Below are 24,013 nucleotides of genomic sequence, written 5' to 3' on the forward strand. Positions count from 1 at the left end.
TTATGGACTGAAACCTCCACAAACTGTGAACTAAATAAACTTTCTCTTCTTTTTACTTTGGGCCGTGGATATTTTGTTTCAGCAACAAGAAAAATAATTAAGACACACCCAGAGAATTCCTGCAGTTCAGGAAACAAAGGACAGAACATTGGTGAGCTACGGATTGGGGGTAGGGAGTCTTGTAGAGCTTCTTTCCAAGTTCTCGATGTCCTGAACAAAAACTATGACAAGACACACAGAAAAGGCAGCAAGAGTATACAATTCTTGAAAGCAGAAAAGGGTGAGCATGGGACTCATAACTGCCTTGAGAATACAGCAAAAAGGGTCTTTCATATCTAAAGTACCTGAAGGGTCCGTCACCTTATGTAAATGAGGTATTGGAACATTCGTTCTACCAAAAAGCCACTTGGCTTTATGCCAGATGTAAACTATTGTTGTTGACATAAGGCAGAGAAAGCCAGGACTTGGGACACACAGGAACTGACGCTGGACACTACCAGAAGTGCCTGCAGCTCTGCAAAGAAAGCCATTCACCAATGTGATGGGCAGGAAAGGTGGGGCAGGGTTCACCATGCACAAAATGTAAGGAAGTAAAAGAAGTCTTCCTCAGGACTCAGGATCCGTCCTGCACATCTGGTGGATCCAATATGGCAGACCAAGGACGACACCACTGGTTCAAATATTCAAAAACGTTTTTTGTTTCAAGGGTCTTCCCCTTACGGATTTTTCTTTTACTTTTTTTTGTTGTTACGTTTTATCTAATTCTACTAGTTTTTCTTTACCCTTAGTAGGATCCTTTATTGCACTTTCCTTCCTCATCCTTTTCAAATTTTACTTCTACTAGTATTGTTTATTCTGATCACAGTAATAAGGAACTTATACCCATACATGATCTACCCCAATTCCTATATACTAGTATTAACTTTATTAATCTTCACATCTTGTTACCTATTTGCTATTACTGTTGAATTCTCTTATTAATGATGGGTGTTGTTTAGTGGGCATCTACAGTGTATCAACATTTGGCTTATCTTTGTGTCTGTGATTATAGACTTTCCTATGGTTAAGAGTGGTATAGTTGTGGCTTTTATTTTTATAGTATGTCAATATCCAATTTGTCTTTGACTTCACTGTTGTTGATCTTGTTGCTATTGGCAGAAAGGTTGAACTCTATCTGGCCATCTGGAGGTCTTGAATGTGTCTCTCTAAAGATATCTTTACTCTTCATCTGAAATCAGTGAATTTCAGACTTCTAAGGTTTCTGTTAGGTCAAATGCTCAGGAGAATGCAGACAAAATGCTTATGAAGTTGGAAGTGACTGGCATGACGGATGAGACTTTCCAAGTCTCATACATTCCCTAGAATGGTTTGGTTTTCTATTTGCGATCCACAAAGTTAGTTCCTAAATAAAATTTTCTTCCACCCTAGTACTAAGGATAGGGAAGATCACAGTTTCATCCTCAGGAAGGTAAAAGACCAGAATCATACTCAATGTTTTTTCTCATCTGTCCACGTCATGCAGTCATCCTCACTAAAAAGTCTTCCTATGTATTAACCAGGGAAGTGCAGAGATTTTTCTATCTCAGGAAATTCAAAACAGTAGCGGTTTTGCAAAGGTGTTCATCCTGTCTACTTCACTTACACAACTCTAACCAGTCACAATATACAGTTTCACATTCTGCATTCCAGAAAAATGTTAAATGTTCTAAAGTCATCAAAATAGTGGCACTAAGTAACAACAATGTAAAGTGTTGCAGTATCACTCTTTTTGACACAGTGGACTCCCAGTTAGGTCTGGGTGCTTTGACCTACGGAAATAACTGACCTTAGTTATTAACAAGATAATCTCACCAATTTCTTATGAGAGCGTGGCAGCACTAGCCTTGTTGAGACTGTGAGAGCAGAAGGGAGGTCGGGTAGACAAGACGCTGGTCTTATTTATATTTTATGCCTTGCATTTAGCACAGAGAATACAGCCTGAAACATGTACTTCTTTTACAGACTCGTGTATTCAATAAATTCAATAAACAGATAACAATGACGTATAAGTAACAGGCAAATATAAACATGAGGATTTTAGACTTTTTAAAAAAATCAATTGTTAATTAAGAAGAAAACACTGTTACTTCTGCAAAATACAGAATTGGATTTCAACAAAATGGTTTAATAAAATAAGGCACAATGTGTAATAAGGCAAAACATACACACAAGGTTCATATAAGATTACAATGTTCTGTTACGTCCTGGGGTGTGATGGAGAAGTACTACAATTGAAGTTGCTTAAATATTCTTTTTAGAGCATTTACCATTATAAGGTAATATATAAATTTGATACAATAAACTATATTTAGAAAATAAAAGTTTAATTGTTGAATCATACCATTTATTCCTTTTACTATTAACTTTTAGTTAACTATATCTTTAAAGATACTTAATTCACACAGAAAATTAAAATACCAGATCATACATAGTAATAAGAAGTCAATATATTTTCAGTATTCTTCGTTGATACTTCGAAGTCTCAAACTTTATGAAAAGTCAAAATACTTAATGGTTTAAAATTTTCTCCCATTTTGTTTTTGTTTCTTATGAATACAAACTGAGTTCGGAACACAACTTCAAGTCTCTACATGATTGCCACAACATGACTGTGAAAGTTAATAGTCGTTTCTCACCACACATCAATGTTAACAAATATTAAAATTAGTCACAGAATTCTCAAATATCAATTGCAAACACAATCAGTTGAGTAGTGTTTTTGCAATACTGGCAACAGTAATGTGAACCTTATCTTAGTTTCTTCCTTTAGCTGGAATTTTGAATAAAACAATTTTATCCAATTCTATTCACAGCCAAAGGTACAAAATATATTCCGCTCAATGCAGATGACCTTTCTTCCCTGGCTTTCTGGCATGACAGTATAAAAATACTGTTCAGTTAACTAATAGATTTAATGCACACTATATTGAATACTGTCCCTTACACGCATTACTGAGACTTATCAATGCTAAATAAAAGTCTGGTAGCACCTAAACTGATACTATCCTGTGAGTGTTCAAATAATGTGTACTGTTAGTGAGCTATTTTAACATCTATTCTTAGAAAATATGGATCAAGAAAAATATAAAAAGAATAGAGCCACTAACCCTCACCCCTTTTGACTTATGTTATAAAGAAAAATGGTAGCAAAAACTTGCTAGGCCTCATGTAACAGAATCTTCATATAATGCTATAAATATGAAGACGCTTAGGGCCTGCTTGTTACCTTTGGTGTCACCAAGTTTCCTAAAACAAAATAATATATAAGAAAATATATCTTTTCATGGATTTTATTTCAGGGGACCCCGATCTTTATGGTTTTGACCTCCTGTAACAATAGTAAATTAACTGGAGTTCTCTCCCCAGAAGCACATACACTGGGTCCTGTTCTGGCAAAAGAACACCTTAAGATCACAACCCCTCATGTCATATGCAAAAGATCATAGGGCTGTCAAAAATAACATATTAAATGATAACAGTTCCCCAAACTTTAGGTCTAGTAGGACTTAAGGCACACACTTTTTTGACCATGAATGAACGCATGCTATCTTTTAAAAAAAATCAAGACAATAATGAAAATACAAAATCACAGATATGAAATTCACTAAGATTTAGTATTTTATATAAAGTGAAAGTTGAAGACTTTTCTATGCAGAAGGAATCAGAACTATGTATTATTACAGGTTGTGTTGCTTAAAAACCCATACAATAGCCTTTATTGCGATTAAATGCCCAGCAAAACTTAAAAGCTCACTATGTAGTACTTTGGATTAAACAGGAAGTAATATTTATAAGGATACAGTAAAATTTCTACTTCTGTATAAGAGGATTATTTAGGCAAAAATACGTATTTCTAACTAAATTCAGCTAAACAAATTATACATACTGTAATTGATATTTTTTTTATAATGAGCTATATGAAGATTTAAAATACCATTATTTTCTATATGTAAATCACTACTGCTAAAATGCTTTCAAAGATCAAACTTTATTTGGACTATTTGCTTGTTTTCTTTCTTTTAGGATAATGAACAGGTAAACATTAACTAAGGCTTACTTGTTGAACCTAAGCTCTGGGTTACTATTTCCTCCCTTTGGGAAAAGCAAGGTTGGCTGTGAGAAAATCCTATTACTTACCAGCCCTCCATTACCGGAGGGTGTGGACACCCTCAATAGCAAGCACTGAACACATTTAGTGATAACAGGTTTTGGAAGGTAGTTGGCCACTTACTTACTTCATTTTTTAAACAACTCATATTACTATAAAGGGATTTCCTGACTCAGGGGTATCCCTAGGTGGCTGTTGACTTTCCTTTCCTGTATTTGTTGCTTTTAAAGATTTTCTTTATTGTTGGGAATTTACCTCAGAGGCATAAGTGCCTGCCTGACATGAGGTCATGAGTTCAATCTCTGGTACACTCCCCCAAAAAGAAAAAAGATTTACCACTTTTAGAAAACAGCTGGTTCTTTCTATTATTTGAACTTAATATTTACAATATTGAATATAATTAGTTTTCAGTATTCAAGTCATACATTGTGGGCTGCCTTTATTTATATTAACAAAAATTTCCCAAATTTGAAGGGCAGTTTAAAATGCCAACCTTTCCTTTCAAGTCGGGTGCCTTAAAATCCTAAGTATCAGTAATTTTAAATCAGGCATGGTGCCACATGCCTGTAATCCCAGCACTCACAAAGCTGATGCAGGAAGATCACTGCAAGCTTGAGACCAGCCTGGGCTACATAATAAGTTCAAGACCAGCCTGGACTGCAGAGGGAGACCTTGTCTCAAAACACAAACGAAAAACTAGAATAACACACACTTCTATATACATTTAGAAGTAAAATATAAACAATCTCTACTACTCAAATACAAAGAACACTGAAAACTCTGACAAGCTGGTCCTTAATGAATGTCGGTCAGTTCCTGAAACCATGGAGTCAGAATTTCATGTAAGCTAGTTTTCCTATTTCTCAAGTCCTAGGACTATCTCTCGGACTTAGTTTGGTTATGCAGTTATGGTTATGCAGACAGAACTGATTCCAGGCGTAAAGACTACTACTAAGAATACACAAGGTACACTCATTCCAATTTCAAACACTAGGACTGAAGAATTCCATTCTGCACAAATTAATGCTTTACTTAAGGCAATTTTTCTATAGCAGTTCTGTCATCCAACTGGAACAATATCAAAAATTTATTGCACAAATCTGTTTTTTAAAAAACCAATTAAAGTTCAACAATTGTGGTTAAACACAAACATGACTGAAAAATCAGAGTACTATTTTAGACACCCCAGTCTACTATATGACTAGGAAACTGGTTATCTTCTTTCTAGATGATGAAGTGTCTTATCTCTCATCTTCTAGTTAATAACTATTTATGAGAAAAGGGAAGATGAGGAAAAGAAGGAAAATCTCAGAAATTGTTAAGGGTAAGGTAAAAGATTTTTAAAAAAGGATAAAACACCTAAAAGGTAGAGTTCATTAACATTAACAAAGATAGATACATATGGATAATACACTTTTCAATCATAATAAACATGTTATTACACACAAAATATGTACCTACGCTATATGGCACAGGCTGGTTGGAATTATTTACATCTGTAAAAGATAGAGCAGTATACCATCTTTATAGGAAGCTGGAAAGGCTATGTAAAGTTAAGTGTTCTATTTACACACCTAGTTAACTTACAAAGACTAATTCTTCTAAGAATTACTTAGGTTAAGCTGATGGTCAGTGAAGTAGAGGCACATGTCAGCCAGAGAAATCTGGTCCTATGTTTCTGCTATAAATTATTTTCCAAGAAAATATTTTATGTATCTTAACTAAGTCACTTAGTGTGTAGTCTCCGGCTTACTGTGGCCCAACTGAAGAAGCAAAAACTTTATTACTTCTATTATATGATATAATCGCCCGCATTATTACTGTTAAACACAGATATACATTAGACTATTTCTATAGATATAGGCAGAAAATTTCTGAATCAAAAGAAAAAAATAAATCTTACTACATTATAACAAGGTAAAGGTGAAGGGATTCACTATAGCAGCGTTTCACAATTGCAGTCATGAAACTCTCATGATGTTTCATGAATTTACACACAAATAAACACACAAATCCTGAATTAATCTATACCATATTTTCTTCTACAATAAAAATTATATGAGAAAACTTAACATACATATATACCAGTATTATACAATTGGCTTTTAAGAAATAGTGTTCCCTTTAAATGATAACACCCGATGCTCTAATGCAATCTGATCTGTATATTACTGTATATGTAACATTTACTGATTAGCCATCATATTATGGGTTGATTACTAATGTGTACTTTATAACAGAAATTTATTAAGTTGAACTATTATTAAATCTTTAGTCTATATTAAAATATTTAATAACCACTTAATAATTTCTTTTTTGGTGGGAGAAGGCCTTGAGATAGGGGCTTGCTATGTAGTTCAGGCTGAGCCCAGGCGGACTCTGAACTCATAGCAATCTTCCTGCCTCAACTACCTGAGTGCTGGGATTATAGGCATGCACCACCACATCTGGCCAAAAATTTGATAATTTCTAATGGCAAAAATCTGTGAATCCTTTTCCCCTACGTGTAATACATTTTTTTCTATTTATCAGTATTTTATTTTCAAAAAGTCATGCATAATTAAAGTAGTTTTGGAAACTGTTCTATTGTACATAAACACAAAATCCCTGTTTCCAACTTATTTGTTCCACTGTAATGTTTTTCTTGTTAATTATTTTCTTCTGAAGTATAGGGAAAGTCACATTTAGTACATAATTACAGGAGTCACATTTGATTATTAAAAATTCTAAACTTTTTCCCCATTTAGAGCAAGATATAAAGAAGCTTTCCTAGCTATAACTTATAGAATTTTCTGTTAAAAACTAATGTTCTATTTTATGATGAACAGATTGTTCAAGACTGTGGCCTCCCATTAAGTATAAAAGTAATTTGTTCACAAGGAATCACTATTTAAGCAAAAACATGAAATTATGATGGCCATGAACCTAGATGTCAAATAGGTGATAACCTAGTACTAGTTCTGTCGACATACATTTGAAAGTGTTTTGCACACTGAGGATTTAGTTCAGTGGCTTAAGCGCCTGCCTGGCAAGCGCGAGGTCATGAGTTCAATCCTTCGCACCAAAAAAAAAAAAAAAAAGGAAAAGAAAAGAAGTGTTTTGCAAGCTGGTTTGTACATGCTCTGGCACTGGTTTTTTTCTTTGGTCTTTTTGAGACACAGTTTCACTGTGCAATTCAGGCTGGCCTTGAACTCACAGCAATCCTCCTCCTGCCTCAGCCTCCCAAGTGCTGGGCTTTCAAACGTGCACCACCACACCTGGCACAAGCACTTTTTCTTGAGTAAGTTTCTATAACTTTGCTAACATTAAGGCACTGCTCCAGTCACTGCTGGATAAAGTTATTAACAATCATATAAACAAGGAACAGAAAAGTTAAATATTCCACGTACAAGTTACATTCCTTACTTTACCACTTGGTTGGTCAGAAAGGCTTAGGTTCTATGTAACCATCTGTAAGTACATACGAAGAGGTCTGAATCTAAACAAATGGGAATTATATGAAGAGTTAATCCTATTATGATATAGCTTTCAATCAAAACTCAATGACAACCTATCAATAATTACAGCTTTGATCATTTTTTCTTCCTTTCCATCACTGAAAATTACAGGCCTAATACAACAGTGTTCAGAATGTACCACTCTGCTGGGTGATTCATGTAAAAACTGAGTGAAACTGCATACAGCCAACAACTGCCATTCAGAGTGAGTTATAGTAAAAGAAATGGAAAATGAATTTATTCCTACTAAATGGCAGATGAACCTTAATGTAACCCACTCTTACATGGACACTCAAAACAAAGGTAACCAACATCAGGTTCTATGTTCTTTCATAACCTCTAAGGTTTTTTAGTATTTCCCGACACTCTGCACTTCTGTTCAGCCGAGAAGAACTTTCTGCATCCTGTGCGCAGCAATGCCAGCCTCATCTTCTGAGTCAGACTCACTCTGGGACGTGGAGCTGTGAGAGGCAGAGCTGCATGGGGAAGAGCATTCTGGCGAACATAAGTAATGCATCAGCGGGAGGCGGTACTTCCCACAGAAGTCCACAAATTTAATCTGTCTGACACAACAGTCAAAGTAGACTCCTAAAGAGAAGGAATATAAAATAATCATTACAAAGCAAGACATTAGTTTCTTTTTCAATTCTTTCTCCAGAATTCTGCAGAAATATCATACACAGTTTTTGTGAACTTAAGCTGAAGCGCATAGTATTCACATCTGTACAGCTGTTTATAGAAATACTGGAAGGTCTTAGATGTGGCATCTTGGCTGCAAAGAAAAGGCAAGGAAATTTAACCTAAAGGAACTGGCTCAGAAGGATACTATCTACTCAGCATCTTCTCTTCTGCTGAGCTGGGAGGACAGTGGCTGGTGGGAATTACAAGATACTTGAAGTATCCTTCTTCCATGCCCACGCCACCCTCTCAGTACTACGACAGTCAGAAGACTAAACAAAAGAAATGCCTCCTTTTGGAATGACCTTGAGGAATCATTTATTATACACGGTCTGCAGGAAGAAGGCAGAAAGCAGATGCACTGGTGATCTCACTTGACTTTCACACAATTATATAATCTGTGGTAGACTGAAACTAGCATTTGGCATTTTGGGTTCCTAATGTAGCACTCTTAACTGTGGCCCCTCAGGTAGGTAGAAATGTGAGAGAGGTGAGAGGAAAGCAAAGGTTGATCCTTAGAAAGATAACACACATCTGTAACACACTGTCCCGATGATTGTAGTGTGACGGGAATGTAACAGAACTCTAGTACCAGTCTCTCAGGAGAGGAATCTCAACCATTAGACTCTACCTAAGTTTTCCAACTACTTACTGTGTGTTTATCACATATGGACCAAAATCAAAAAGCCATGGTCCAGCAACAAACGAGAAATAAGATTTCTTTTTTTTCCCCTGATACCACTGAATCTTCCAGGAACAGTGTATTACTTTAAATTAAAATATAATTACTACAAGCTCAAATAGTACAAAACTCTCTTGTAATGTGTAAAATATCAACAGGTAATCTGGGGAAGGGGTACTGTTTACTAACTCTTCTCTAATTTTAAACTAGATATTTTCCAAGCATTTCACAGACTTCTGTGCATTAAAGAAGTTTTTGTTTGCTTGTTTTTTTGAGACAGGATCTTACTATGTAGTTCAGGCTGGCCTTGAACTCACTATGTAGCCCAGGTTGTCCTCAAACCCATGGCAATCCTTCTGCCATGGAGCCTACTTGTATTAGAGCATGCACAACCATGCCTGGCTTGAGAATTGTTATAGAGGCCCACATTAGAAAAGGGACAGAAAGTAGGTTCACTGCTTGCTCCCTGCTCTGCCATGGACTGTTTCTCCACTACTATGCCCTCTGCCACGCTGCCCCACCCTAAGGACAGTTACCTATGGACTAAACATCTATGATCTATGAGCTGAAATAACTCTTCAATTTAACTTATGAGTGCTGGTTATTTTGAACCAGACCTCTTCTAAAAGCCTTAGGAAACATGAACAATAAATTTACTTACCACCACACTTTGGGTTTGGGCAATTGCTGGCTGAACTCAAATATTTAAGAAGATTCCCAGGAAGATCATATGGAGTGTAAGAAATATTTCGCATCTTAATGGTCCGTGCAGCTAATTCCAGGAGAGTTGGAGGGTTATAGGTTAAATCTCTAACAAAACGAACAACCAGTGGATTTCCTCGTAAGCTCAACTCTTCCAAATGAATTAGGTTGAGGATCTCTCGGGGCAGGTATGTCAGCAAGTTATTGTGGAGACTGAGAGAACGAAGTGAATGCAACCTAGAATGAATGCAGCACAAAAATCAACGGCCGTGAACAATGTAACTACTAGAAAGTTCACACATGTGCATGTTCACGTGTGCAGACATACACAGGCACATACGAACAGTCAATTTCTCTGTAAGAATCGGCAGCCAGGCTGGTCCGAAGGTAGTGAGTTATCTCAATTGATTGTTCACAGTCAGTACAGACTGAACTCCTTGTTCTACTCTTTCCCCCCTTCTCACTACTGCACTTGACTAGTCTAAAAAAATTTAAAAAATAAAAAGTAAAAAAAGAATCGGCAGCCAAGATTAGTAATGAAATTAAGAAGTTACCTAGACTGTAGGGCAGTATGTAAGTGCCACAAGAGACTTCTGCCCTTGGATTTTTAGGAAAGCATGCTGATGTCTTACAAGAGATTAATTCTGAAGGTAAATATTTTGAGGAACATATTTTATTATTCAGATAGCTAAACCAAGAAAGATTTCAGATGCAATAGGAATGAAAATCCTTTAGAAACCCATGTAAGAGTGCTTCATGTCAAATATAAAATCACTGAAAATCCTACAAAATCCAGGAAAGTCTGTGACAAATTAACTGTTTTCATTACAGAAAACAAGCCGAACGAGTATTTTGAAGAATAAACCAAAGCATTTGAAAAGCAAAATTTAAAATAATCTAATCCACAGCAAATCTCAGAGCTAAAATTATCATATAATTTTACTACAAGTGCATTTAATTCTATAAGTAGAACAGGTAAGTGAATGTGAGACAATAATTCCTAAACATGGATTTCTATGTACATATAAACTAAAGCTACTCACTGTGAAAGTTGAGGAGGCACACTTTGAATTTTGTTGTCACATAACACCAAGTAATTCAGAGAAGGCAGATTTGCTAATTCTGGTGGAATTTCTTTGATAAAGTTCCCTCCAAGATATAAACACTCTAACCTGAAAAAACAGAGAAAAACTAAGTAAATAAACACATTAAACAAGACACAATGAACACATTTTTATCTACGCATTCTGCAAAGGTATTACTTAGAAGTTACAATACATGCTATGTGGTCTCCAGAAAAATAATACAATCTTAAAGGAGCTTACAGTACAGTGAAGCAGATAAGACAAACCAATGTTAGACAATACTATAATTAAACAAATAATAAGTCCAAGACCAGGCATGGTGACACACACTTACAATCCAAGCACTTAGGAGGCAAGAGGATCACAGCAAATTAGAGAACAGTTTGAATTAAATAGTGAATTCAAGGCCAGTGTATGCTACATAGCAAGACACTGTTTCAAAAAACAAGTCCAAAAATAAGCACTACATGATTAGAATACCAAAATAAGAGCAATACTTTACAAATAATATAGGAAGAAAGGAGAGAGGGAGGGAGGGAGGGAGGGAGAGAGAGAGAGACAGACAGACAGACAGACAGACAGACAGAGTGTTAAGGAAATACGACAGCAGCTTTTTTGGGGAAAGGCAGCTTCAGGTGGACTATAAATTTATGTGTAAAGAGGGCAGAAGGAGGAAGCTTCAGGTTGGAGAAACAGGGCTTTTTAATCCAGAGACAAGGCTGGAAAGAATTCAGATTACAGGGATGCTAAATTCCATGGTGGTATGCTTGGGTTTAATGTATTAATAGACAAAGGAAGCACTGTTAGTCTTTGTCTTCCGGTTAGATCTGGTAACCCGCAGGCAGAACTGCCATTTTCCCAAGCCCTTCCTCCTTATCCTGCACACATACATCTGCGGCTGAACCTTGTACCCAAAGGTTTGTGTTTGCTTGGCAAACGCTCTACTGCTGAGCTACATTTCCAGTCCCAAAACACTTTTAAAGTACAAGGAAACAACCAAGTATGGTGGCACATGCCCACAACTGCAAACACAGGGCTGTGAACCAGGAGAACTGCAAGTCTGAGGCCAACCTCGGCTACAATAGTGAGCTCTGTCTCAGGAAAACAAATTAGCAAACAAGCTAGTGAACAAAGAAAAACAAAATGGGAAAAAAGTGGACTACTAGACTCTTACCCAAACTCGCATGGTAAGAATAGGGAATTATTTTTAAAGCTACAAAATCCAGCCCCGATCAAAGTGGAAAAACTCAGTGCAGTAATTCTACACTGGTTGTTAAACATCCATTCTGCATAACTTTGTTCCTTTATAGCCAAGGGCACAGCCTGTTCATATTTTATATGCACTAAAAGAATATACACTTGACTTGTAGACTAAGCAATTCAACTCTTTTTGTAGTTTCATTATTTTTGCCTTCTTACTGGTGGTAAGTCTCCTACCATAACATGGTTTTCCTTCATTTCTTTAGGGTTCCGTCAATTTTTCCTTTCAATATACAGAAGCTATACTGCAAATACATTCTAGTTCCTGACTCCTAAAACTTCTTGAAATGTTCCTTAATTCATATGAAAAATTTTTCCTTGTTCATTGAATTCATTTTGCCTTGAAACTTTATTTCATCTGGTTATCAACACTGCCTGCCAGCTTTGCCTTTGTAGTGCTCAACTCCAGCTCCCTCATTTACTGGTGTAGACACTTGGGCCAGTTATTTGCTTCCTCCTCTTTAAAACAGACTGGCATTGTTATATACACATGAAATACCTGGTTGACAAATATGAATACCAATTATATGCTGGGTACCACTCCAGGAAATGTAGTGTAAATAAGATCTATATCTGTTGACCTGAGCTTTTGTTCTAATGAGGAAACAAATGTACTTCTCTTATGCCATTAAGTGCTGTGAGGAAAAGATGAAGGCAATCAGATGATGATGGAGGTGATTCTCTGGACAGGGTGGCTAAGAAAGTGTTCTATGAGATGATACCCGAACAGCGACCTGAACAAAATGAGTGAGAGGGAAAAGTGTAGATCAGAGACTGGATGGAAACATGGCAGTTAACAGGGCAGACAACAGGTCACAGCAACAGCCTGGCAGGGCCGGATCACAAAGGCCTGTTCACAATTTTGAATTTTGTATCAGATATGGTAGGTTTTGAACAAAGGGAAGTCACGCAACTTGATTCATGCTTTAAGAAACCCCAAAAATGTTGGCCAGGTGGTGCAAGAGTGCTGAGGCCAGGAGTGGAAACGTAACAGTCTGGAACCCCAGGGCAGTAGTCAGATGAGAAGTGATGGATTTGCCTGGTGCGGTTTTTACTTTTAACTGACTGGTATGTTTTTAAGTGTAACTTATAAACTGGGCACAACTTGAGTGGCAATACATTTAGAGTTGTGCTTTCCATTATGATAGTATCTCACTATGTTTTTTCCTTTCAGTTCTGCCAATTTGTTTGCATCGCTACCCTTTCGTTCCATTCCCCTGTACTGTTCTAAGTTGTGCTATTTCTGTTTTGCTAGTAGCTGCCCCTTCAATCTGCTTTCATTCCCAAATATGTAACAGTGTTCCATTCTGTCTTTATATCATTTTCTAGAATTAACCTTGATTTCTCCCAATACTGATCATAAAAAATTTATTTTCAGTCAATACTTGGCCAGATTTGTCAATTTTTTTTATCAATTTCTTTGCCATAGTTTTTGTTGTTTCTTTTAAAGTTCTTTTTCTTGAGCTATGTCCTTTAAAAGTTCTTTCAGCAAGGACTCACAGTTGTTAATCTTCAAGTTCTTTATTTCCATACCCAACTTTTTATTTTGTCACCACAACCCTGAATCATGTTAGCTGGGTATAAAATTCAAGGTTGGCATTATTTTCCTTAGCAGTAGGAAGATGCTGCTCCATGATCTTAGTAAAGCCAATATTAATATTCCTTTGTGGGTGACCCATTTTTGGTTTTACTTTTATTTTCTCAGGTGCTCTAGCATTTTTTTCTGTTTATCTTTACTAACATTCTATAATATATCAAAATGTCATTATTTTGGAGAGCTCTTTAAATGTGGGAAAATTCAGCCACAATTATTTTATTCATTACTTTTTATTCTACATTTTTTTCCTAGAGCTGCTCTCAGTAGTTAGAACTTCAGGGACTATACTATATCTCAGTTTTAGAAAACATTTTTGTGTGCAGTATTCCTAAATGCCTCAGCAAGATCTCTACACATGAATTATCCTTCGGTAATGTTCATACCATTCAGTCCATTTACTGAGTTCAAAGTCCGTCATTAGAGTAATTCCCTTTTCTTTGGAGATACATCCTAAGACTTCCCAGCATACGTCTGAAGTAGATGTTAGCATTGAATCCTATAAGCACTTACTCTCTGTAGCTATTCTTTTCATAATTTGAGATGTGACAGCAGAAAAATTCATTTAGCGTCAATCTTAGCAAATGGGGCACACTACACTTTTTTCTTTCCTTATGAAGGCTAGAACTTTCACCTTTTCACTTACAGGAAGTGTTTTGTGGCCTCCCTTTGGCATATTCAAATTGCCAGCAGCACTACTCTTGTGTTTTGGAGCCATTACTGAAGAAAATAAAGTGGCAATGGTAAACTTTTTGGAGACTGATGGACCAAAATGTAACCCAAACCCATTTATTTGTTGCAAACTGTCAACACTGCAATTAAACCTGAAATTTTAGTTTAGAAAAACAACTCACACATAAATATCTAATATGTATGCCACAGGTTTGCCACATGAAATAAGGGTTATTTGAACATGACCACTGAGATACCATGATAGCCAAACTTGTAAGCAAGACAGCTAACTCAGTTATTAACAAGCAGAGTTCACAGAGTGGATAAGCTGGACAAAAGGACGATCCCACTTTGAGTGGGAGGGCACAAGGTTTCTGAAAGGTTCTTGCCCTAGTATAAATTTCTGTACAATCACGGTGGTGGTCTAACGTGGCAGAAGGCAAAGTGGGAACACTTTCCTTGACGGCCACTCGCTCCTTCTTCCCCTTCGGCCCAAATTGTCCCAAATTGTTACCTTCTTTCCTGTTTGCATGGGAAAGAAAATTCCAATCAGTTCCTAGCTGGTCATCAATGCCTGCGCCAGGCATTACTTCCAACCGAAGGTCATACAGTCCTCTGCCCTCAGAGGAGAAAGCCAAATCCCTGCAAACTGTGGACTCCTCTCTGCATCCTCAAATAAAAAAAACACTTTCTATTTCTCTTTTCTTTTGCTTCTCTATTGTGCCAGAAAACTCTTTCACAGTTTGATCACACTACTTGAAATGGGTACAATTTAAAACTTCTGAATTTTTATTTCTGGAATTTTCTATCTAATACTTTTGGACCTTAGCTGACCTTGAGCAATGGAACTGTAAAGAAACAAGATTGCAAATAAAGGACTATTGCTTATTTTTTCTTTTCTAAGAATTGTGCTTGTGCTTTCACAATTGTCAGTTTTATGGTTCTTGTTTCATTGATAAAAGCTCTTGCCCTTTGCCCCTCTGATGTTAGAAAACATACTTATTGTAGCGAGTTGGGCATGGTGGCACACACCTGTCACCCCAGCACCGTGGGAGGCTGAGGCGAGATAAGTTTGAGTCCAGCGTGGGCAACTCAGCGACAACTTATCTCAAAATAAGCAATGCAAAAAGGCTGGTACCCGCAATGTGAAAGCCCCAGGATCAGTCCTCCTGCCCCAAACAGTTCTTCATAGGTAGCTCTATTATAGGTGTTTTCTTAGATACAATGTCTTTCATTTACCAAATTTCTTCTGAGTTTAATAATCTTGAAGTGTGGTCATTCCAAGAGCCGATCCAAATCTAAAGTTGTCTTTTGATTTTAATAATTAATGACACAGCACTGGACGCCTGAGGCAGGAGGACTGCTTTGAGTTCAAGGTCAGCCTGAGCTACACAGCAAGGTCCTGCCTCCAAAAACAAATACCGAAATAAATAAGACTAATGACTTCAATTTCTGATTATATACAACTTTTCAAGACTGAATTTCTCTAGATTCATCATGCTTAGAAAAATAAGCAAATAATGTTGATGTTAGTATTTTCCCTTTCAAAGATTACTTTGTAGTAAAAATCAACTATCTGATTACAAGTTGAGTAAGTACCTAAGAACTGTACTGCTGGAAAAAAACTAGATTTTAAGCAGGTTATTTTGATCCTACTAAGTATGGTATAAGTTCGTGTTCAGCTACTTAGAAATCTCCGGTTTTCAATGACTTGAGATAATTTAATAGAACAGACTATCTGGTGTTCAAGTAAAAGAAACTTACCTGGAAAACAAACTATTTTTAGTTAGACAGCTTACTGGAGAAAAAGTTTAACACACTTGAAAATCTTTTAATATAGTAGTAAATCATTAATAACAGCTTGCAATGTGGTCTAGTGGAGTAGAAAAGAACTACAGTAAAGTAAAGAAACAAGAGTCTTAGGCAAACTGTAAATATTACCCCATCTGCTTAGGTCTGTGTTACGGACTGAGTGCCTGTACCCCAAAATTCATGCAGAAATCTAACTCTTAATGTGATGATATTAGGGTCAGTGTCTTCGGAAGATGATAAGTAAGGATTAGCCACAAAAGCCGAGCCTTCATGAAGTGGGTTTAGTGTCCATAAGAGCTTGGGGAGAGCTTTCTCTGCCTTCTATGGACACAGTGAGAGGAAGACACTGAATCTGCCAATATCTCTACCTTGGACTTCGGAGCCCCCAGAATCCTAGGTTGCTTATAAGTCACCCCATTTATGATATTTTGTTACAGCAGCCTGAAGTTACTAAGATACACAGGAACAGTATACTCTCTGGTGGCCAGTTACTACTCATTGTCTTCCTCTGTGCTCTCTGCAGGTGGGCAGCAGGTCCTCAGACAGAAAGGATGCCAAACGTTACAAGGTGCTGTGGCTTACAGAAAGAGATGAAGTTCTAAAATATAACTAAGCCCATGATTTCCAATTGATGTTCTGTAAATTCTCTTTTGTAATTGATGGGTATGACTAACCAAATTATATAACCAGCATATTAAATTTATACTGTCATTTCTCAGTTTCAAACTCAATTTTCAAATTTCTAGGGACTTTAATCTTTCCAATAATTTACAAAAGTTAAACTTCTAAAATTATAAAATATTACTCATAAAATTATACTTTTGTATAGTTACAAAAGTATTGTGAATTAAAAGCAAAACTGTAGTGTTTCAAAGATCTTGTGTTTGTCAACATGTACCTCTGTTAGAGCTGGACTTCAGTGTTTGACAAGTATAGGAAATAGGAAAATCATTCATTAAACTTATGAAATGAATTATTCCTTTCCTTTCTGTTTAGTGTTAATACACCAAACTCAAATTTGTTTCTTGATACTGAAGTGGGTGATTTTTCTCCATTAAGGGCCAATGAACCACTAAAAAAATACATTAGGTCCTAAAGAGTGACAATTCTAATCACAGATGTAAACAGAAAATGTTTTTTGCTTTCCAAATAAATATGACATTAAGTAAAATAAAAATATCCCTTATGGTTAAGTCACCCCTTTCCTACATATCATTTATTACATACTAGCTTCAACACATTGTGAGGCATTAATTTTTAGCCTTCATTTTGACACAATCTTTCAACCTGCAAAGCCACACCTAAAAAGATAGTAAGGAAGTCATAAACAGAAAAACAAAAGTATTACATGCACTTAAAAACAAAAGACTAGGAAAACGTACCAATGAAACTCTTGGCTCAAACTTACTCTCCAAATATCTAGCATCCTGTATCCCAAACAACTGAAACTTCTGTTTACATAAAGCCTATTGCTTAATAGGTGATAAGTTATTAAACTCTTTCCCCACTGTGTTTGCTAAATGACACTAGGAATAAAAAAATACATGTAAAATTAAACTGACAAAAGAATAAAATGTAACGGTTCAGAAGAAATAGGTCTAACTATGAATTCCATTTTCAGTATAACACAATGTTTGTCCATATAAAAAATTATATCCATTTGTTGAAATATAAACTCACACTTTAATGGATAAAATTGTACCCACAGCCTAATTTACTCCAGGAAAGTAAAGTTAATCATAAAAATTTTAAGATTTTCAGCATTTACTTACTTCTCATACTTTGAAAATGCTCTTTCAGAAACCTAAAAAATGTTTTTGTCAATATAGGAAAGGACTGTCAGGGTACAAAAACATAGCTGAAGACATCCTGCTAAGTCTGGAGAGGTCATTAGGTCAGTGACATTAGTTAAACCAACTATGTTTATTTTAAATTGGGTGTGGGCAGCCTGTAATCTCAGCACTCTGGAGGTTGAGGCAGGAGAGGACAGCTCACTACAGTGAGACCCTGCCTCACAAAACCAAAACCAAAACCTTTTTATTCCTCCCTGGAATAGTGAGAAGTAGGAAGAAAGAAGATGTTTGCACGGATGACCTATTATACATAATTTTAAAACTGTCCTTAAGACAGCAGGTGTCTTCTTTATTGCCAAAGAACTAGACCCAGCTTAAAAAGCATCATGCCATCATATACAATATATAATAGGGTTACCAGAGAGGCCTAAAGAATATGCATGTATTTTGCAAGATGATGTTTACATGACAGAACTTGGACCTTTGTATTTCTAAAGTTATAACATATTATTTTAGTAGTGAGTTGCTAGCAGTATTTTGAGGGTTGGTATATGGAGCTCTCATTGCTACCATCAGGCCTCAAGCAACTTAGTGATATAAAATGTTTCTTCATTTGTTAAAAAGAATCACACATCGACTGAAATGAAACCCATCAGTTCTTTACCAAGACTTTTTCTATCTTTAGGAATATAACTCTACCTGACCCTTCCCGTCTACATTCAACCAGTTTTTAGCTAAATTTTCACTATTCCCTATCAATACAAAGAATAGAAAAACACTTCATATAAAAGATTCCACGCATTACTGGCACCAAAGACACAAAAATCAATAGCCATGGATAAGCTGTCAGCCTAGAAAAAACTTAGTCAACTAGGCAAATGACCTGGACCACCTCTCCTGATCATATATGCAACACAACAAAAGTTCAAAGATTCAGATTCTAGTCCTATTTTGGTATTGGGGGAAGTGCCAAGTTTGACGGTAGAAACCAGAGGTCAAATTCATTTCCACCACAGCTTTGCTTTCCCTGCCCCAGTTTTGTGATGGATTTAATTTCTCTTAGTTTCTTCCGCTCTACTTGTTGCTCCTTCTACTTGGACTGATCCACCTGTCCTTGCACCCTAGTTAATTTGTTCTCTTCTTTCAAAAGCTGGCTCAAGAACCAGAAAAGATCAGGTCTCTCTGTTATTTTGTTTTGAAACATACAGTACTGTTCATCTTCACAGATGCTATAAGCACTGTAATTAAATAATGAAGCTTATAATTAGTTGTTGAATGTCTCCTCTGATAGTACCCTCCATGAGGGTGGAATCCTGTTCCTCATCATATCCCCAGAACCTTGTCATGTGCCTCATACATGACAAATACTCAACAAATACCCCTAAGAAGTAAATGCAGGGACATTTTGTTCAAATGCCTCATTTTGCAAATTAGAAAGCTCTGGTTAGGATATGTCAAGTGACTTGCCTAAGGCCTGGACACCAAGAGTTCTCATTTCCAGGCCAAAGTTCTTTACACTTAACTCTTGACATTCACTCCAGCTGTCTCATTGTTCTTCGGAAATTTAGAAACTGAAAATACAGAGGTTCTACTTCTTACTCTGCTGTAATGCACCTTTAGGATACTTAATATTATCCTGTTTCTCTATTTCTTTCCATTACATTCAATATACATGTACTAGTTGTATGTACAACTAGTTGTATGTACAACTGAGGCACAGAGAGTTCCTTTAAATGAGTAATTAAAATCAATTAAGATAAATGCAGCTAAGCAATAATTAACTGTCTGGGAAGTAGAAAAGAATCCTTAGTAAGCATTTTAAAGAACAGGAGTTTGCCAGGTTAAAAAACCAAAACAAATGAAAACATACTCTCTCTCTCCCTCTCTCTCCCCTCCAGGCAAAAGCAACCACACAAACACAGAGCCTCAGCATTCAATCAACATACACTTAATGAGTGCTTACCTTTGCCAGTATCTACAAGCTACTTTACCTACAAGCTGGGAAAGCGCATGGCTCAACACCCCCCCCCCCCCCCCCGTGCGCAGAAGCACTCACCTCTGCAAGTTCTCGATCTCGGCCGGGATGCTCTGTAGCTGGTTGCCGCCCAGGCTGAGAGTGTGCAGCGCTCGCAGCCCCAGCAATGAAGCGGGCACCTCCTGGAAACAGTTGCCGCTGAGATTGAGCACCTGGAGACTGCGGCTGAGCGGCGACTGGGCCAGGCCTTTGGGCAGCGCGCCCGGCCCGCCGAGTCGGTTGTTCCTGGCCAGCAGCGTGCGCAGGCCGCTCAGCGCCAGCAGCTCGGGTCCTAGCGCCGTCAAGGCGTTGCCACTCACATCTAGCAGCTGGAGGTGCGGGAAGCCGCTGCCCAGCGCCCGCGGCAGCGACACCAGACGGTTATGGGGCAGCAGGAGCCGCAGCAGGGCCTCCCGCGAGCCGCGCCGTTCCTCGCCACGCGCCTCCAGCTCGGACTCCAGCGTCTCGGGGGACACGCTGAGGCGGGACCAGTTTAGCTCGGCCTCTCCGGCCGTGGCCCCCGCCGCCCCGGCCTCCTCCATCCCGGCCGTCCAGCTCGGCCTTCCGCCGAGCTCGGCGGCGCCCCGGAACCTGAACGGCGCGCCGCTGCGTCTGAAGTGGCGCGGGCGGGCACGTGCCCTGCGCGCCCGTCGGGTCACGTGACGCGAGGCGCAGGATGCGCGCGCAGCCGGGGGCGTGCACTGGCTCGGACCCGCCCCGGCTGGCCTAGTTTTCTGAGATGACCTGCTTTTGGTAGACAGCGCTTCCCTAGCTGGAGTGCGATGATCTATGCCTGCACTGCACGACCTCTGCAAACGGTCTTTGCAAACGGCCCAGGGACAGCTTATGTGATCTGAAGAGTGTGCTTTACTTCTGGAAATATCCCCTGGTCTAGGATAACCCAGAGGATGCCCGCAGACAGGCCTGGCAGGACCCTGGAGGTTCGCAGAGCCTTCTTGAAGTGTGGAGGCAACTGGTTAGAAACCAGTGCACCCCCACCTCGGCGCAATTTTAAAAAAATACGATAAAATGGTGCTTGTCAAGGTCTCTGAGCCCATTTTGATTGTAAAAGCACTTTCCTAGTTTTTATTCTAGGTCACAATGATTAAGAATAAATTTGATAATTCGGTGGAAGCTCTCTGTTTTGATATAGCTCAAATTAACCCATCATTTAACTCAGCATTGAAAATGTGAAGACTGCCAGCCAGGGTGGTGTATGCCTGTAATCCCGGCACTTAGGAGGCTGAGGCAAGAGGATCCTTGAGAGTTTGAGGCCAGCCTGGGCTACAAAGCAAGTTCAAGCAAGTATGCAGTACATAGTGACACTTTGTCTTAAAAAGAAAGAAAGAAAAAGTTAAAACTACAATTTGTAAACTTTTTGACTTTGGTTTTAATTTAGTAGTTCTAAGGCCTGGGGATATAGCTTAGTGTCACAGCATGTCTGGCAAGCCCAAAGTTATGAGTTTGATTCCCGATATCCTCCAACCCAAAAATAGTAATTCTAAATAACATATTTTTGCCTTTGTCACAAATTCAGTCTTTTTTTTTACCTTTTTAAAATTTTTAAGTCACTAGATGTAAGAAAAATACTTACTTGGGTTTTTTGTTTTTAGGGTGCTTTTGGACATAGCTCTCACTATGTAGTCCAGGCTAGTCTTGAACTATGTCTTCCATGTTGGCCTCTTACTTGTGGCACTCCTGCCTCGGCTTCCTGAATGCTGACTAGTATAGATACGTGTCAGTGCACTGTCTTAGTTGTTACTTTTTTAAAGTGAGTTTATACTTAAAGAATGTTGTCACTGTGTGATGAATTTATTAAATTGCTTTCCTCCTAAAGAGTAACCTTTTTTTTATTTTAAAGAAGGTAAAAGTAAACAGAACAAAACAGAACACAATGTTAGACACACAGATTTCAAAGCCAGACAACTGGAGATCTTCACTATCTATCATATTGTCTGTTTTCTTCCAAATAGTTGTCCATATCTTCATATACAGTGAATTCATACAAAACAACATAGTATAAAACTGATCCAAACAGGATGATGAAGGCATTTTAGGTCTTTAAGACCAGACAATAAGGAAGTCAACAATGGCTGTCATAATATCTGTCATTCTCTTCAAAATAGCTGTTTATACCTTCACAAATGTTGAGATTAAACAATACAAAACAGACTAAAATCACTCTGAACAAAGAACAACAGTATTGCTGGGTTTCATCTCATGACACTACAGAATCAGCACAGGGTAGTGTCTCTTTTTGTTCAAAGTAGTTGTTTATTTCATCATGCATTATATAATCAGTTCTCATAAACTGCTTAGAAGTTCTATACATGCATGAATCTACATGTCTAACTACCCTTTCTGTGTTAGAGGGAAAAACAAGATAAAACAAAACAAATTCCTAGAAAAATATGAAATGAAAGTCATATAAAACCACAATACAAGGTGATCTACAGTGGTTACTATGGTGTCTCTTGTTATCTTCAATAGAATTGTCTATATCATCAGGCATAGTATAATTGAACATAGCAATACATAACACTATTAATAAAAACAAAATATTGGAGACATTATAAGACTTCAAAAGCAGGTAATAGTCAAGCCAGAGTGGGTATTCTAGTGAATCTTGTTGTCTTCAGAGTATTTGCCTATACTCTCAGGCTTGATACTACCAATCATAACAGATTCAAATAAAATCAGTCAATACAAACCAGCGATCTAACAAACCAGATTCAATTAAGATCAGTCATGATAAAACAGTGTAAGTGAGACAGAGCTTCAGATTAATAGGAAATTAAGGATGGTCACCATAGTATATTCTGCTATTTTTGGAATAGCTATCTGTGCTCTCAGGTCAAGCAGAAGAAGCCAAACTAAATAGAGCAATAAGAATTATGTGAATTTTAAATCCTGATACACAATTAACAATGTCCTCTGCCTTCCTTTTTTAGATAATTCCTCCCCTTTCACTTTCACAGGGTGCATTGTACATTTTGGGTCCCATTAACTCCTTTAGTTTTTTAGGTTAGGAGTGCAATCCACTATTTACCTAAGTGGTTCTGAACCTTCTTACCCCTGGACTTGATCTTAAGTTGTATTCCTTTACCTACAAAAGCCTCACGGTTTTCCTTCATTATAGCTGATTAATTCTCCACTGCACAAAAGTGTCATGTCTTTCCAACCTATCTGCAGGTGCTGGAAGAGCTGCCCTTTTTTCTCTCCAGTTCTCAGTCACATAGAGCATTGATTTCTCATATTTGACTTTCAGTCCATAAGCCCTCTTTCAGGTTAATTATATTTTCTATACAGAGCATCTCGATGGACCCTATCTCCTGATCTACTCTGCTTGTGTTCTTTTTGTTAGTGTGTTAAGGCCATCTATGTTAGAGATTTTAGCCAATCTTCTCTGCCTCATTTCATCTATGCTATTTTTTGTCATTAATTTTCTACTTTTTTCCTTCATTCCACTGTCTCCCCCATTCACTGAGGCCTCTCTGCCACTGTTCCTGAAATTCTGGTGTTCTTTTTCTCCCTCTCTAGAATGTCCTTCAGTATTTTTTATAGGGTTGGATTGATGGTCACAAACTACCCCAGCTCCTCTTTGTCATGGAAGCATCTTGTTTCTCCATTAATTTCGAAACAGTTTTGCAGGGTACATCAATCTGGGTTGGAAGTTATTTTCTTTCATAGCTTGGAATACTTCACTTCAAGCTCTTCTTGATTTGATGGTTTGTGTCGAGAAATTTGTCTGGAGTGGAGCAAAGATGGCAGATAGGTTACAGCAGGCTATACAGGCTCCCTGAAATAGTCAACTTAGAATTCAACATAATACAGCATGGGGAGTCTCGAACAGAGGGAGATGAATTCTCTCATCCCAAGAAGAAATTAAGGTGAGAAGAACCAATCAAACATACAGTCCTGGTACTACTATTGGAACAGCTAAAGGTTCAGTGCTTCCACTGCAGCACTCAAACCTGACTGGTGGTGACTTACCAAGCTGTCTGAAATCCCATCACTTTGACTCACTGGAGGAGCAGTCACACTGAGGTCAGGGGTCAGCCAGCCGAACAGAGAGCT

At 37.8% G+C, this 24,013-nt stretch overlaps 1 protein-coding gene across 1 annotated transcript; it reads right to left on the reverse strand.

Moving 5' to 3' along the window:
* Positions 1-1,990: 1,990 nt before the first annotated feature.
* Positions 1,991-20,562, reverse strand: Lrrc58 (leucine rich repeat containing 58). Its single transcript, XM_063225036.1, has 4 exons — positions 19,979-20,562; positions 10,750-10,878; positions 9,666-9,943; positions 1,991-8,232 (listed from the first exon to the last, which is right to left on the reverse strand). Exons 1-4 carry the CDS (start codon positions 20,476-20,478, stop codon positions 8,024-8,026), a joined length of 1,116 nt encoding a protein of 371 aa, XP_063081106.1. The 5' UTR covers positions 20,479-20,562; the 3' UTR covers positions 1,991-8,023.
* Between the last annotated feature and the right edge of the window lie 3,451 nt (positions 20,563-24,013).

This window comes from Cavia porcellus, unplaced genomic scaffold, assembly GCF_034190915.1.
Source record: "Cavia porcellus strain 051 isolate PalLab524CR breed Dunkin Hartley unplaced genomic scaffold, mCavPor4.1 scaffold_15, whole genome shotgun sequence".
NCBI classification, from domain to species: domain Eukaryota; kingdom Metazoa; phylum Chordata; class Mammalia; order Rodentia; family Caviidae; genus Cavia; species Cavia porcellus.

Excerpts from the sequence above, each read along its gene's own strand:
- Lrrc58 (XM_063225036.1), bottom strand. The coding sequence starts at position 20,478 with ATGGAGGAGGCCGGGGCGGCGGGGGCCACGGCCGGAGAGGCCGAGCTA. Across the intron at positions 10,879-19,978 it reads GAGATCGAGAACTTGCAGAG|GTTAGAGTGTTTATATCTTG; the intron begins GTGAGTGCTTCT and ends CTGTTTTTTCAG. Across the intron at positions 9,944-10,749 it reads GTGCCTCCTCAACTTTCACA|GTTGCATTCACTTCGTTCTC; the intron begins GTGAGTAGCTTT and ends CATTCATTCTAG.